Source organism: Salvelinus fontinalis, chromosome 5 (assembly GCF_029448725.1).
Source record: "Salvelinus fontinalis isolate EN_2023a chromosome 5, ASM2944872v1, whole genome shotgun sequence".
Lineage (NCBI taxonomy): Eukaryota > Metazoa > Chordata > Actinopteri > Salmoniformes > Salmonidae > Salvelinus > Salvelinus fontinalis.
Window position 1 is genome coordinate 41,991,136 of NC_074669.1, and position 14,809 is coordinate 42,005,944.

Consider the following 14,809-nt stretch of genomic DNA (forward strand, 5'->3'; position numbering starts at 1 on the left):
GCCTGTTTCTGGCAAGGAATGAAGGAAGCAGTCTTTTTGTTAATGTCATGAAGCATGAAGTGTATGCATTGAAGAGCTCTTTAACTTTTGCTCTTCTCTAAGCTGTATGTATTTCTATTACATTCCTTTAGCTGTAAATCTACAGAATGATGGACTTTTCAGTGACACATTCTATTATTATGCTTCTGCTAAAATGTTTATTCTATTCTACTGAGCCATTTACTTTATATTCCTGTTCTTATCGTTTATTGTTTCTTATAGTTGTTGCATTGTCGAGAAGGTACCTGCAAGTAAGCATTTCATTTTGTGTATCCTGACCTGTAGATGCGAATAATAAAAACGTGAAACATTCCCATAACTCCTTGCATGACCATTTCCAATTGTTGCACTTTAATTACAACAATGATTAAAGTGTTAAGTGGCTCCAAACCAAGAGTTTTAATTTCTACCATTGAAACTCCTTTTGTCACAACTTGCACTACAGGCATCTGCATATTTTATTCAATGATACATTTATCCTTGAAGTAATTATGTTGTTTTGCTTAAATTAATGTAATTCAACTATGATTCCTTATTAAAAAAAAGGCACAAAATACTTCTTAAGCATTTTTTTCAAAAAATCTTTATCAAATGCACAAAATGAAACAATAATTTACACAGTTTAAATTCCATTACAAATATATTTAGACAATTACATAAAAAAAGACCCTGCACACATTCAACTCATGAAAATTGAGCTTTTGCAACCACAGATTTTCACCACAGTAAAGAAAACTAACTGCAAAACCTCATTCAGGCTTTTGAGATACTAAATGAAGCTACAAAGTGATACAAGTCCAGACACATACTTTAACCTTTAGATTCAAATCTCAACTGTACACACATTATGGTGCATCATGATATGGATTTAAACATGAATGTATATTTAACAATGTAGTGTCCTGAGCATTGCACTTGATACTTGAGCGTGTATACATTGTATTGCAGTCCATATCATATTTGTCACAGTTACTGAATTAATGACATTTTATATCTCAAAACATGCACATTGATTCAAGTCAAAATAACACACCAGAACATGACGAAAAAATCCTGTTCATTTTTTGTCCTTTAGTCTTTTCTTTGTCATTCATGCCATCCCACTAACACCAGTGTCTCTCACATAGCCGCCAACTGAAACGGAAAAGTCCACTGGAACTGTTCCTTCCAAAAACCAACCCAATGCATAATTCTTTGAAGACAGTTCCTCAGATGGCAGACACAAACCTATCCATGTTCCCCGAGTACGTGGGGTGTCTTAGGTAGGCTCCAGTGCTGGTGGTACCTGCACCGTTATACTGGACCAACGAGCCCAACGGTCCCGGGGACACTCTCCCATAATGCTCCACAGCATCTCCAGCCATGTGGGGTGAGGAGTGGGAGTGGAGACGCCCTGAACCTCCATACCCCTGGCTGTGTCCCTGGCTGTAGGAGCCCTGAGGTGGGTGGTGGTGTGGGTGGTGGTGGTGTCCGTTGGGGCCCGAGTAGGGAAACCCCACATGGGCCGAGGAGCGGGACAGCATGGCCCCTCCACATGACTGGGCCTGGAAGGCTGGGGCTCCAAGGTTACAGTGGCTGGGGCCCCCAGCGGGGCCTCCATCTGGACTGAAGCTCCGGCTGGGCTGCTGCATCATCTCGGGCCCCTGACCCCCGGAGGGGTGCCCTATGATTGTGTTGATGCTGAACATGCGGGAGTGGGACTGGCAGTGAGGACCGAACCCGGGGGGCGAGGAAGATGGGTAGTAGGCAGAGGGTAGCTGACCATGTTGGCCGTATGGGGGACTCACCGCCATATTGGAGCCGTAGACGGAGCTGGAGTAGGTCGAGCGAGCAATCTGGACAGGCGAGAAGACAGGGGACTCATGTACATATGACGTGTAGGTCGTAAAGTCACAGCGCTTGAACCTCTTCCTGCGCCGGAGGAAGCTGCCGCTCTCGAACATGTCTTCTGCATTGGGGTCCAGGGCCCAGTAGTTACCCTTCCCGGGCCTCCCTGGCTCCCTAGGGATCTTGATGAAGCAGTCGTTGAGGGTCAGGTTGTGGCGGATGGAGTTCTGCCACTTCTTGGAGTTGTCTTGGTAGAAGGGGAACCGCTCCGTGATGAACTTGTAGATGCCGCCCAGGGTCAGCTTATGGTTGGGCGAGTTGGCTATCGCCATGGAGATGAGGGCGATGTAGCTGTAGGGGGGCTTCCCTCGCTGGAGGGGTCTCTTCCTGCGGCGGCCCCTTGACGGTTCGTCCGACACTGTTGTGGTCATATGAGGGGGGTTGGGAGCAGGCGGGGAGATCTCAGAAGTGTCTTTCTCCACTTTGACCACCGGCATGGTTGAGTGTAGTTCAAAAACAGAACGGACTAATTTGCAAAGTTAATGGTCTAGGTCGTTCTAAGGTTGTCCAAAAGTGCAGTATGTCATCGACAGGAACAGTAGCAGACGCAGGGAGAGAAGAGCAATAAAATATTTACTAGAAAGGGAGGTTTCAACATTCCTTCTTCAAAAACTCAGTCCTCAAAAACTCAGTCCTCGAGTCCAAAAATCAGCAGTTCAACAAATAAAGATGGTTTGCGTTCCCAGTTTTCTATATATCCAGGATAGTCTCGTCAGGTAGAGATGAGAGAATACAGTGACTGTAAACACGTTCTTCCAGTTGTGTGTGTGAGAGTGTAGGGTGAGTTACCTGAGGTCTCGACTACCTCCTCTGCAGCTACCTGAGCCACACCCCCACCCAGGGACTGACTCACCTCAGTAAAATGGATAAGGGTTTATTGTTCATGTGTTTTAAAATATATGTAATGCCACTGGCAGTTTTTTAAACGTGTATATTTAGGACTACTTTTTTGTTGCTGTAAATATTGGATGTAGAGCAGCACTGACTTTTCAGTAACATGTATAAGATAGTAAACGATTGAAATTACGAAAACATTAAAAAAAAGGATATTCTCTGTTTTTAGTTCATTCCAATTTAACCAGATTTCAGTAAATAAATGAATCAGATGATCTCAGCATCGCACTACAGCTGTCCAATTTGTTCTATTAAGGTACTTTTCAAACCCTGTGACCAATGAATAAACTGTCTTTCCTTCCAACCATTCAAATACAGCTCTAAAGTTACACCTCAAGTTGATTTGAAAAGGTCCAAAATGGACCCTTGTTGTTTTGATGCTGAACACTAAAAGGCCTCTTTAGTGGTGATTTAACCTGGGGATTGTTGTTCTTCTGCGTTTCCTTGTTTGTTTTGGCCCAGTGGTTAGCCGGGCCCAGCTGTGTTAAGAGATGTAAATGTTGTCCAGACAGAACCTGCCCTGTGATTTTATGCATGCAAAGCAAGGCCATGCAGGCAGCACACTCCTGGACATAACCTGAGAATGAGGGACAAACATAAAATCTAAATTTAAAAAAGTATATTGTTGTTAATTCATTGTCCTGAACATATGGCAGTATCATTATTTGAAGATAATTTCACTATTCTTCCTTTGTTTGTATGGTAGAGCTTATACAAGTCTTTTTGTGTTTGTACAATATGACTATGTGTTATGACCATAATATTGATTGGCATTTTACTTCACTGAAATACACGTGCTATTAGATACGCTTGTTATCAACTTGATGACAAAACATTTTGCCATTTGACCAGCGCCAACAACAGTACCTCACTCACTCCTCTCAACAGCCCTTTTGGTATGTGACGATGAGTCCCAGTCTACTCCAGAGTGCTAGGGTTAACTAACTCAATCTTTTAAGCAAACAGAATGGGAAAAGCCCTGCTGCACTCTCCCAGCACTCAACACTAACAGAGTTACACAAAGTGCTAGTGTCAGATCCAGAGAGGTGGAGGGAGGGAGGCTTCCCCCAGACAACAGCCCGATGAAAGGCCCTGCCTCCTGGGGTGGGCTGGGGCTGTGGGTCCCCTGGTCTGTAGGCTCTGGAGCTAAGGGCCTTACACCATGAGGTGTCATCACCACAGAGGTGAATACGCCCTGGGTTCCCGTAAGACTCCACATAGCTGTCATTTCCAGGTAATCCCTAGCGCCCGAAGGAATTATCCGGGGCATCTCACAATGGCCGCTTCTTGGCCCTGTGCCAGCATTGAGGCACGGCTCCTGTGATGACAGACATTCATAACCTGCGTATTGATGGGTTCAATATTATATAATTCTATTGAATATACAATATTTGTATTTTATTTCACTAGGGAAGTCAGAGATATTGATATCATATTTTTCAAGTAAGTCCTAGTGAGCCTCAAGTGAAATGACGGGTCTATGGAAGAAAACTTATTTGGCCCTTTTCTGTTTATCTGGAGAATGGACTGTACATGGTACATTGTACAATGTTTAATTCAATATTCAAAAGCTGTGTCACTTAACAACAACTGTTTATGTATCTACCATATGTGAGTGATGCTTTATGGGTAAAAAAAATAGGCCAGCTGGTGTCATAAATATTCCATGATCATCTGATCAACATTGCTTATTGTTGTCATTGTCTGCAATGATAGAAATAGGAGTTTGATTATAAAAAGCACTGCACGTTTATTGATAATCTACGACAAGTTGTGAGATGCCACACACTGGCCCCAGGGTCCTCCATTGAAGCTGTATGTAAAACGGGGGTGTGTGTGTTTAGTGCATGCAAAGCCGGCTGACACCCCCGTCTGGATACCCAGTGAGAGGAGATCGTGACATGCAAATACACCATCCACTCACTGCCTGTTGGGCTGTTTGTGTGTGTCAGTCATAGCCATTCATAGATAGGGAGAGAATAGTTTGATCATGTGATGCAAATTTTGGAAAGATCAGGTGTTTTTAATGATGCAAATTAATTCTGTACTCTATGCATAATGGCCTATTTTAAATTGTAATGGACCTTTAACATTTGGAAAATATATTCAAAGATGGATGACAGTATGGGTTTGCCCAGCACTAACTTTCAATAGTGTTGCGTTTAGTGTAAAGATCTTTATGTTTTAGAAATTCAAAAAGATCGATTTTCATACCTATTGGATATGTTAGATGTATGAGCTAGTATAGATAGATCTAACAAGATGCCTGGTTATTGTACATGGTAAATGATACATACTCTATTCTGATGACAGGTGAACAAGTTAAACAGTATCTGCATTGGACCTCACCTTTTTTCACATAAGCCTGTACCTCATGCTCCACGGTCGTGAACAATAGGATCGACTAATTTAACAGACGTTCGCTGTGGGGGATGAGCACAAGCTCATATTTTCCATAGTTTATGAACGCCTCATCACATGGCCCTCACACACAATAGCACCAGTTGTTTTAATATTTGATTAAAATCTTGTTTATGATTGAGAATTATGATAGGACTTAGTAGTATCAACATTTTCTACTAAATCTGAAAGCTGAAATCTTGGCTACTCATGTTTTAATGATTCAACTAAATGATAGGGACATGACAAGGAAAGAAAAGGTGAGGTTTTAGTGGGCAAGAGTGATTCTCAATTGACAATATCAAAACTAGACCAAGTGGTTTTAGGTCTGCTTTCAAGTTATTGTTACAGAAGTGAAGTGTATTTAGATAGGAACTTGTTTCTCAAGGTGGCTTACAGATTTTTGCAGTTTGCTAAAGCAGGAAAATAATCCTGCAGCAACAGGAAATGTGAATTGTTAAATCGATTATAATTAACGTTTATTTCTATGCAAATAGTTATTTTGAAAACAAACTTTAGTTTCAAACCTATTCCTCATGTCAAATTTGAAGAGTGCTTTAGTTCCGCATGAGTGGACACATAAAGGACCCCACAGCAAAGAGGCCTGTAGCTACGCATTGGTGCAACTTCGAGAGGACGCGGCCGCCTTCCGTCCGCCCTCTGCGTCCAGTTGCGCATCACTGCAACCCAGAGAGGCATATGACCACTGTCTGGTCGTGGAATTAATCTGTCCAGCTGTGCCGCGTCGCAATAACCACCCAACGCAAATGAAGAGCGCAAGTCTCTATACTAGCACTCCGGCTGACAGGGAGAAACGGCTCTCTGCAAACAAAGAGAAACAAATCAAGCAATTTGAATGTCAGCGCTTTGCTTTAACCATTTGCTGGCCGTGTACAGGTGGGTTATTTGGGGTTGGTGTTTGCCACGCTAATGGTTGGGAACAATGGCTATAGTCAGGGACTGGGTGAGGACCTCTTCAGCCTGGTCTTCATGGTGGTTAGAGTCCCTGAGGTTGGAGGAGAGAGTTCTCATGTGATCACTGAGGTGGATTTTATGTAAGATATGCCACAGGTTAAAGTGTAACTGACAGTGTTGTGAAACCTACTTTGCAGATATGAAACAAACAGTCAAATCAGTAAAAAAATATAAAAATCCCAGTTTATGCTTCAAAACAAACTTTATAGGAGGTTTTAAAAACAGTTTATATTTTACAAAAAAATCCAAGTCGTACAGTAAGGCAGTGCTGGCAGAATAGATGGATGCATTATTAATATAATTCACCAATACGTCTTGGTAGTCCCAAAAATATTGCTTTCAGTATCACTGCTGGCCTGGTACATTTTTTTGCAGCCTCCACCCATTCGGGATGCACTACTTCAATATGTTTAACAAAAACGGATGACTGTAACTAAATCTGGGAATATCAATACAATCAAACCAGCAAGGGCAATGATCACAAATCAGTCAAAACGTGGCTAGCAGGCTAGCGCATAGGTGTCAAACACAAGGCCCCGCGGGCCAAATAGTACACACAAGCGAGAATAAACGAGTCAACAGTTGAGTCATCTACTTACCATTACAGCCCGATGCGCTCTCATCAGTGAATTTAACTTTAACTTAATGCTTTCGTGTGTCCCATTTACAGCGCGCAGCGGAAGGAAAGTGTACAGACACATGCCACAATCCTAGATAGGCTACTAAAATGTTGCAGTCTGGCTTCGGTTTTTAAATCTTGACAATGAATAACTAAAAAACAAAACACCATGCAACGGAGATAGATGTAGGCCTATTACAGCAACATTTGAGAGCTTAGGCTGACTACTCAACTACAATACATTTTAAGTGCACCATACAGCAATGCTGCATTCAAACGCACACGTTTTTTAAGTTGAAATGTTACAACAACATATAGCTCCGTTTTGTTATTTTGAGTTATTAAATACTTTTTGATTAGGGTCGCAGCATATTATGCACAATAAAAACAAGATAACTAACTATACACTAGCAGACACCAGTTCTGATGTTACTTCACTAAAATGTAATACATGAATGTAATACATTTCCTAGTTAGGAATTAGCCTAAAATTTAAATCTAAACTTTTTTTTAAATACAATATTTGAGTGCCTATATGCCCCAAAATATTTTACTTCGAAAAAATGTAGGCTAATTCCTGACTAGGCAATTTATTCCACTTATGTGTCACTTATGGCTATCTTGTTTGTTTAGATATCATAATTGTAAAAAATATTGTGTTGGTTCTACTTTTTGTATGAGGTAACTATTTGTATCTGTCATTTCTGTGCTTATGTGTATTAGTGTGTGTATTTGATCTAATTATGTTCGCATACTCTGCGTACAGTGTGTGTTTGCCCACATGTGTCTGTTGTTCACCCTGTGTGTGTTTGTATGCTGACACAACCAGTACACCCAGGAGCAGTAGGGCTTCAGTCTTGTTTGCATTGCAGCTGGATGGGGCCTGGTCTTGATGCAAAGTCCCGTGGACGGTTGACTGGCTCCCAGGCTGGGTCGGTTTACATAACTGAAGCTGCGTGCAGCCCAGGGCCCACCACCGCCGTTAATTCACTGTGTGAGTATCCCTGGGACAGAAAATACAGCCAGGGATAGAGGCTATTGTCACTATGACAGTCTCACCTAATATGAAGAGTTTTATGCAATGTTGCTCTCCCATGACAATTGTGATTGTAGTGTGATTACATTTCTGCATCGCTAGAGTTTTTAAAGCTCTGCTTGCACTCTGTCACCATCCTAATAATACAAAAAACATACATTCCTTCTTGCCTTTCTCTTAGTTGGTCTCTATCTCTCTCCCTCGCCCTCTCTCTCTCAATCTCTCTCTCTCCTCTCCTCTCCCTCTCTCTCTCTCTCTCTGAGTTTAACTCCGACCCTATAGAGACAGTATCTCCAGCTCTCTTTAACTATCTCGTGGTGTAGCCCACAATTAAGGCCATGCCTGATTGCAGATGTCAGTCCGTGCATCACTGACGCCTCTGTTTGGATCCATGTGTGTCAACACCTTGTTAATGCCTCCGCTTGCCACAACCACAGTGACTGGCTCGGGCTCCCCACCCTCACATCAGCATGTTTCCCCTTACCTGCACCTGAATGGAGGCTCATGTTTCACAATAGAGACACATGGAAGTGTTTAGCACCGGAGAACCTGTAACACACTCCTTATTTTGTTCTAGTTCATTAGGACGGATTTATCTCTTCATCGTCTGGGTTTCTGACAGGGCAGAGCAGACGGAGGGGATGGAGGGAGGGGTGAGCGGGGGAGGGAGGAGAGGAAGAGTGGCTTCCCATGAAATTGAGTCTCTGCCTTCGTGGAAGTACAATTACGTGGAAGCAACGTTGATTCAAGCAGTTTCTGCCCAGTGAGTTAGCACTTCAACACATGGGTCCTTCAAACACCTGATATGATATGCTTAATGTTTAATAAGATGTAACCAAACAAATACTTCAGCTGCTTGGTGATAAGACATCATCTCTTATCGCCACAACTTAACATATAGTACCAGTCAAAAGTTTGGACACACCTATTCATTCAAGGGTTTTTCTTTATTTGTACTATTTTCTACATTGTAGAATAATAGTGAAGACATCACAACTATGAACTAACACATATGGAATCATAAATAGTAAAATAAAGGAAAACTCTTGAATCAGTCAGTGTGTCTAAACTTTTGACTGGTACTGTATGTGAACATTTTTATTACAATGGTATAAACTACTAACACAACCCGTAATTGGTTCTTTGGTCAAAAGTGTTGCAACTCTCCGGTTGTGTACAATTACATCTTTGTTTGTCAGTTCCTGACAAGCTTTTCAACCGCTACTTAAATCCCCACAATTCCTAAGCAGGAAGATACAGGTATTCATCAGGTTTCCATTTAGATCTGTGAACACAGTGCTGTGTTTTCACAGCTGTCAAACCTTGACATGTCTTTAAAGCCCTACCGACTGAGGAAAGGACTCTGGCTCCGTATTCACACGTCTGTCATGATGATCCGATGTTGAAATTGTTCAATTATTTGATATCACAACATGTTTGTATAATAAGCCCCACTGGTAAGTACTGCTTATAAAAACAGATAGGTGCTATGAGAAATATAACACTAATTTAATGATATGTACAATTTTAATCAACAGGTGTTTATGTGCAAACTAATGCCAATTCTCAGTCACAGTAAGCCACTCATAATTATCTTCTTAAAAAAGTCAATAGCAGTGATGGCAAACCTCCATGTTTATTCACATTACAGGTAGGCTATGCAGATGTAGGATCCTAATTTGATCACTATTTTGTTGCTGAGAAATTTCCTGCACCACAGGAAACGCAAATGAGCTTGATTTACATAAATTCACTGAAAACTCGCAATAACACAAGGTCATATTGACAGTATTGCACTTTTCATGTAGCCTAATTTTGGCAACCGATCAAGCAACAATATGGACTAAATGTTCAAATCCTGTTGCTGCAGGATTCTTTTGCTGCGACAATAGTATTCAAATTAAGATCCTACACCTGTAGTTTATTGCTCTTGCAATAGCTTCTTCTAGCCTTTCTTTCTTTGACTTTGCCAAAGTAGGGACCTGAATAGGTTTGCTGTTGTTGTCTGTCATTACTTCAGATGCTTCCTCACAGCAAGACTTGTGTGTTGATAGCAACACACTTGACAAGACACACTGTCAAAATATTTACTGTAGCTTTTGAGGTTTCAGTTCCTCGAGATCAACCATCGGTGTATGATATCTACTGCATCTTTATACTGATCTCAGAACGGACTCTAAGGTAGCCTGAGGTTACATAAAGCCATTTATTGTCGTTATAAACATGATTATAATCTGATCTAAGGTCAGGCATCATATCCCATTGTTGCATGTTTCACTGCACCTATCTGGTGTCTGTGACCAATAAAACACATTTTTTGGGGGGGGGAAGACATGTTGTGAGTCATAATGTATAGACTCTAGATACATCCTCAAACTCTCAACAGGACTGATGCAGCTATCTCTGCAACTAGCTCTCACAGTGTCACGTCCGAATTAGACGTTCATCCATGTTTCTCAAACGTCTAATTTCGATGTTGTTGCAAACGTCAAATTTCAAAGGGTTTAAGGTTAAGTTTAGGCCTTAACTCCACATTTTTAATCTCAACAACTCAAATCTGTTGTTCTACCCCTGAACAGGGCAGTTAACCCACTGTTCCCCGGTAGGCCGTCATTGTAAATATGAAATTGTTTCTAACTGACTTGCCTAGTTAAATAAAGGTTACTTTTTTTTAATGCCCATCCACCACCCCCATCCACAACTCCCTAGCAAAACCGAAACCTACTTGAAGGAAACAACGCTCACTGTTGCCCCTAGAGGCTGGTTTCCACGTCATCTCTTGACGTCCTCAGACATGGATGGACGTCAAATACTGACTTTTATCACGGGTGACCTGGCTGATCTCTGTGACTTGGCTGGGAGTTCGCCATGACCATTCAAACAGGATGCACTGTAAAACAGTCTACAGTGGCAAAAACATGACCTGTGTATATGTGTATTTGCTTGTGTGCGTGCCTGTGTCTTCAAATGTGTGTGTTATGCATTAGCAGCTTGTCAGTCTCAAATTCCTCTGCAGCTCGGTTTGTCAGGGGGAGCTCACTCTGGTCTGTAGCTCTGCATTCCGAATGGTAAGTATTTGAAGGGAGAGGTCTTAAAAAAAGCTCCTGGTATGACGTTTCTTTCCAGTGCCACCTGCACGTCTGTTGCTGTGGGATTTGAACCTCCTCAATCACTGACACTTGTGGATTATCTGTACTTAAGGCAAAGAGCCAACACAAGCCACATCTTGTGTGCAGGCATTCAGGTACTCGTATGCTACATTTTATTCTCATTGTGGGTAGGTTGCCCTAAAGATCACTGCTGGAGGCATAACGCGGCTAATTCCACCACAATTTGGATCCCGTGTTGTTTTGAATTAATTTAATGTGACTCTTTCCAAACATAGATTAACCCATTTAAAACAGACAGATAGAACGTATATTGTTTCATTGATATCTCTTACATTAACATCATATATACATGACATAATTGCGGATTCCTCAGGCACTTTGTAAGACGACTACTATGGGGCCTTCCTAAATGGTTGGAGGTGCCTTGGGCTTGTGTCTGGCAAGGATATCTGCACCAGGGGTGAAAAGGTGAGCCCATTGTGGTGGAAACACACATACAGTAGGAAGTGACCCAACAATGTCGATAATCTCCCTCAACAGGCACCAACTCATTACTCTTTGCTTGCAGGTGCAGGTGTATTATCCTTTTTCTATTGATACGGAGTTGAGTTGTCTGGCTACTCCATTTGTTACCTTCCAGTTCTTTGTGTGGTTTTTTATGGGAGTTTATGGACTATTTAGATTGCGGTTTCCTTTATATAACTTATATAATCAAACTATTGCCATAAATGTAAACCACAGGAGTGCAACTGTGACCAACTGGGTTTCAAACCTGGGTCTTCTGCACACCATAACACTGTGTTAGCCCGCTGAGCTAAAGCCTAAGCCTTAGTTCAAGGAGCTGATGCAGGTATTCAGGACTCAGGTAAGGTGGATGATGTTACAAACATAATCGCCACTGTTTTGACACAAAATGAACGATTGAGGAGTTCCCGTCTTGTCGGTCAACATGTCATTATGGATCACCACTCCACATGTCACAATGCTGTCCTCTGACCCAGGAAGGACTCACCTCCAGCTTTACATGCGGCACCGCCTGCTAAGGTGTTGTGGTGTTTTGGTTGGTTGGGGGCTTGAGGTAAGTACTTAGATGCTCGACCTGCTGTATTTGAATAACCTGACAACTAAAGTAACCTTTCCTTTCTCTGGTTCCTATGGTTGTGTTGGACATGAAGGGCCAGGGGAAACCATGTGTGAGTGTGTGTATGTGCATGTCTGATAGTCTGGGTGTGTGTGTTCGATCCAACGGATCGGTCATGCGTAGAGGGAGCTTTCACCACAGCACAATGCTTCTCTAAGGGTGTAACTCCCTGTTGGATTACCGTAGGAGAATGGGACCCAGCAGAGGACTGGTTCCACTAGCTAGCTCTGAGGGGAAACATCCCTGCACTTTCTCACCGAAACTCATTGCTGGGCTCAGCCCCGAAACACTAAAGCCTTGTTCACACTGCAGGCCTTAATGTTCAAATCAGTTTTGGACTACTGACTGTCCAAACAGCAACTTACAAGTGACCAGATCAGTTTTGTGTGTGTTCAGACAGCAGTCATTTGCTGACATGGCTACGCTAGTTGTCATAGTAATGACGTGTGTGTGTGCAGTGGTGTAGGCTGATTGGCGGTGGTACTCGTGGTTCCTATCACTAGGAAGTTCTGTAACAACAAGGCGACAAAAATGCCATGGACATTTCCCAGTTCCTTTGAACGTTCAAAAAGCATAGGGTAAGAACATGTTTATAGCCTCAAAGGATTTTTACATTTATTTAACTAGGCAAGTGAGTTGAGAACAAATTCTTATTTACAATGACAGCCTACCCCAGCCAAACCAGGATGACACTGGGCCAATTGTGCACCACCCTATGGGACTCCCAATCACAGCCAGGTGTGAGACAGCCTGGAATTGAACCAGGGACTATAGTGACACCTCTTGCGCTGAGATGCAGTGCCTTAGACCGCTGCACCACTCGGGAGCCCCAAAGGATTACATGATCCAACTTTCAAAACAAGTCCCCTTTGGCTAGCCACAGCAGTCAACTAGCTAGCTAGGTAGATGTTTAGCTTTCTAATCAAATCAAATTGTATTTGTCACATGCGCCGAATACAACAGGTGTAGACCATACAGTGAAATGCTTACTTACAAGCCCTTAACCAACAATGCAGTTTTAAGAAAAATAAGTGTTAAGTAAAAAAATGGATAAGTAAAAAATTGAAAAGAAAAGTAACACATAATTAAACAGCAGCAGCAAAATAACAATAGCGAGGCTATATACAGAAGGTACCGGTACAGAGTCAACGTGCGGGGGCACCGGTTAGTCGAGGTAATTGAGGTAATATGTACATGTAGGTAGAGTTAAAGTGACTATGCATAGATAATACACAGAGAGTAGCAGCAGCGTAAAAGAGGGGTCTGGGTAGCCCTTTGATTAGCTATTCAGGAGTCTTATGGCTTGGAGGTAGAAGCTGTTAAGAAGCTTTTTGGACCTAGACTTGGCGCTCCGGTACTGCTTGCTGTGCGATAGCGGAAAGAACAGTCTATGACTAGGGTGGCTGGAGTCTTAGACAAATTTTAGGGCCTTCCTCTGACACCGCCTGGCATGGAGGTCCTGGATGGCAGGAAGCTTGGCCCCAGTGATGTACTGTGCCGTACACACTAACCTCTGTAGTGCCTTGGGGTCAGAGTCCGAGCAGTTGCCATACCAAGCAGTGATGCAACCAGTCAGGATGCTCTCAATGGTGCATCTGTAGAACCTTTTGAGGATCTGAGGACCCATGCCAAATCTTTTCAGTCTCCTGAGGGGGAATAGGCTTTGTCATGCCCTCTTCATGACTGTCTTAGTGTGTTTGGATCATGATGGTTTGTTGGTGATGTAGACACCAAGGAACTTGAAGCTCTCAACCTGCTCCACTACAGCCCTGTCGATGAGAATGGGGGCGTGCTCGGTCCCCCTTCTCCTGTAGTCCACAATCATCTCCTTTGTTTTGATCACGTTGAGGGAGAGGTTGTTGTCCTGGCACCACACGGCCAGGCCTCTGACCTCCTCCCTATTGGATGTCTCATCGTTGTCGGTGATCAGGCCTACCAATGTTGTGTCATCGGCAAACTTGATGATGGTGTTGGAGTCGTGCCTGGCCATGCAGTCGTGAGTGGACAGGGAGTACACATTCACACATTTGTTTGTAAACAATTAACAAGCTAGTTAACTACTACATGTTCTTGTCAAACTGTCAACAGAGTAGCTATTTGAATGTGACTACAAACCATCTACGAAGGTGATTTGAAGTGTGGCTTGAAATATCTAATTCTATGTACTTTTTGGCTTTTCAGACTGCAGAAAAAAGAACAGATTCGAATCAGAGAGCCAAATAAATAGGATTTGAGTTACTTCAAACTGCCAATTTGAACAAGGCTTTAGTGACAATTCCCTGTAGCTTGACAAATTAGGCCAATGTCAAGGTCTTTGCCATAAGCGAAAGACGACTTAGTTGAGTCACTGACTGACTGTGCCATTGAAATCTGGTCTAAACTCGTTATTCAAGCCAAGTGCCTTACAGACCAACCGGTTGATGGTTTAGCAACAAAACCGATGCTTGCACAGCTATGGGGAAAAACAGGCTTGGCTTAGATTGTTGACAACATGTAAACTATATTTAGTCTCCAAATGTTTATTGAAAACATACGTATATTTGCACAATGAGCATTTGTTGTCTCAAATACATCGTTACAGTTGTTGGTTAGCTAGCTAGCTAATTTTAGCCATATTAGCATTGACATGAAATCAGTCAAAAACACCTCAAAACAAGACATGGAATCAAGAACAAGGCAAAACTAGCTGAACCGAACGATCCACCTAC

The 14,809-nt window shown here is 42.5% G+C and overlaps 1 protein-coding gene across 1 annotated transcript; it reads right to left on the reverse strand.

Annotated features, from left to right (window-relative positions):
• Positions 1-604: 604 nt before the first annotated feature.
• On the reverse strand, positions 605-2,735 carry foxe1 (forkhead box E1). Its single transcript, XM_055921928.1, has one exon. The coding sequence runs from the start codon at positions 2,361-2,363 to the stop codon at positions 1,248-1,250; it is 1,116 nt and encodes a 371-aa protein (XP_055777903.1). The 5' UTR covers positions 2,364-2,735; the 3' UTR covers positions 605-1,247.
• Positions 2,736-14,809: the final 12,074 nt, after the last annotated feature.

Excerpts from the sequence above, each read along its gene's own strand:
- foxe1 (XM_055921928.1), bottom strand. The coding sequence starts at position 2,363 with ATGCCGGTGGTCAAAGTGGAGAAAGACACTTCTGAGATCTCCCCGCCT.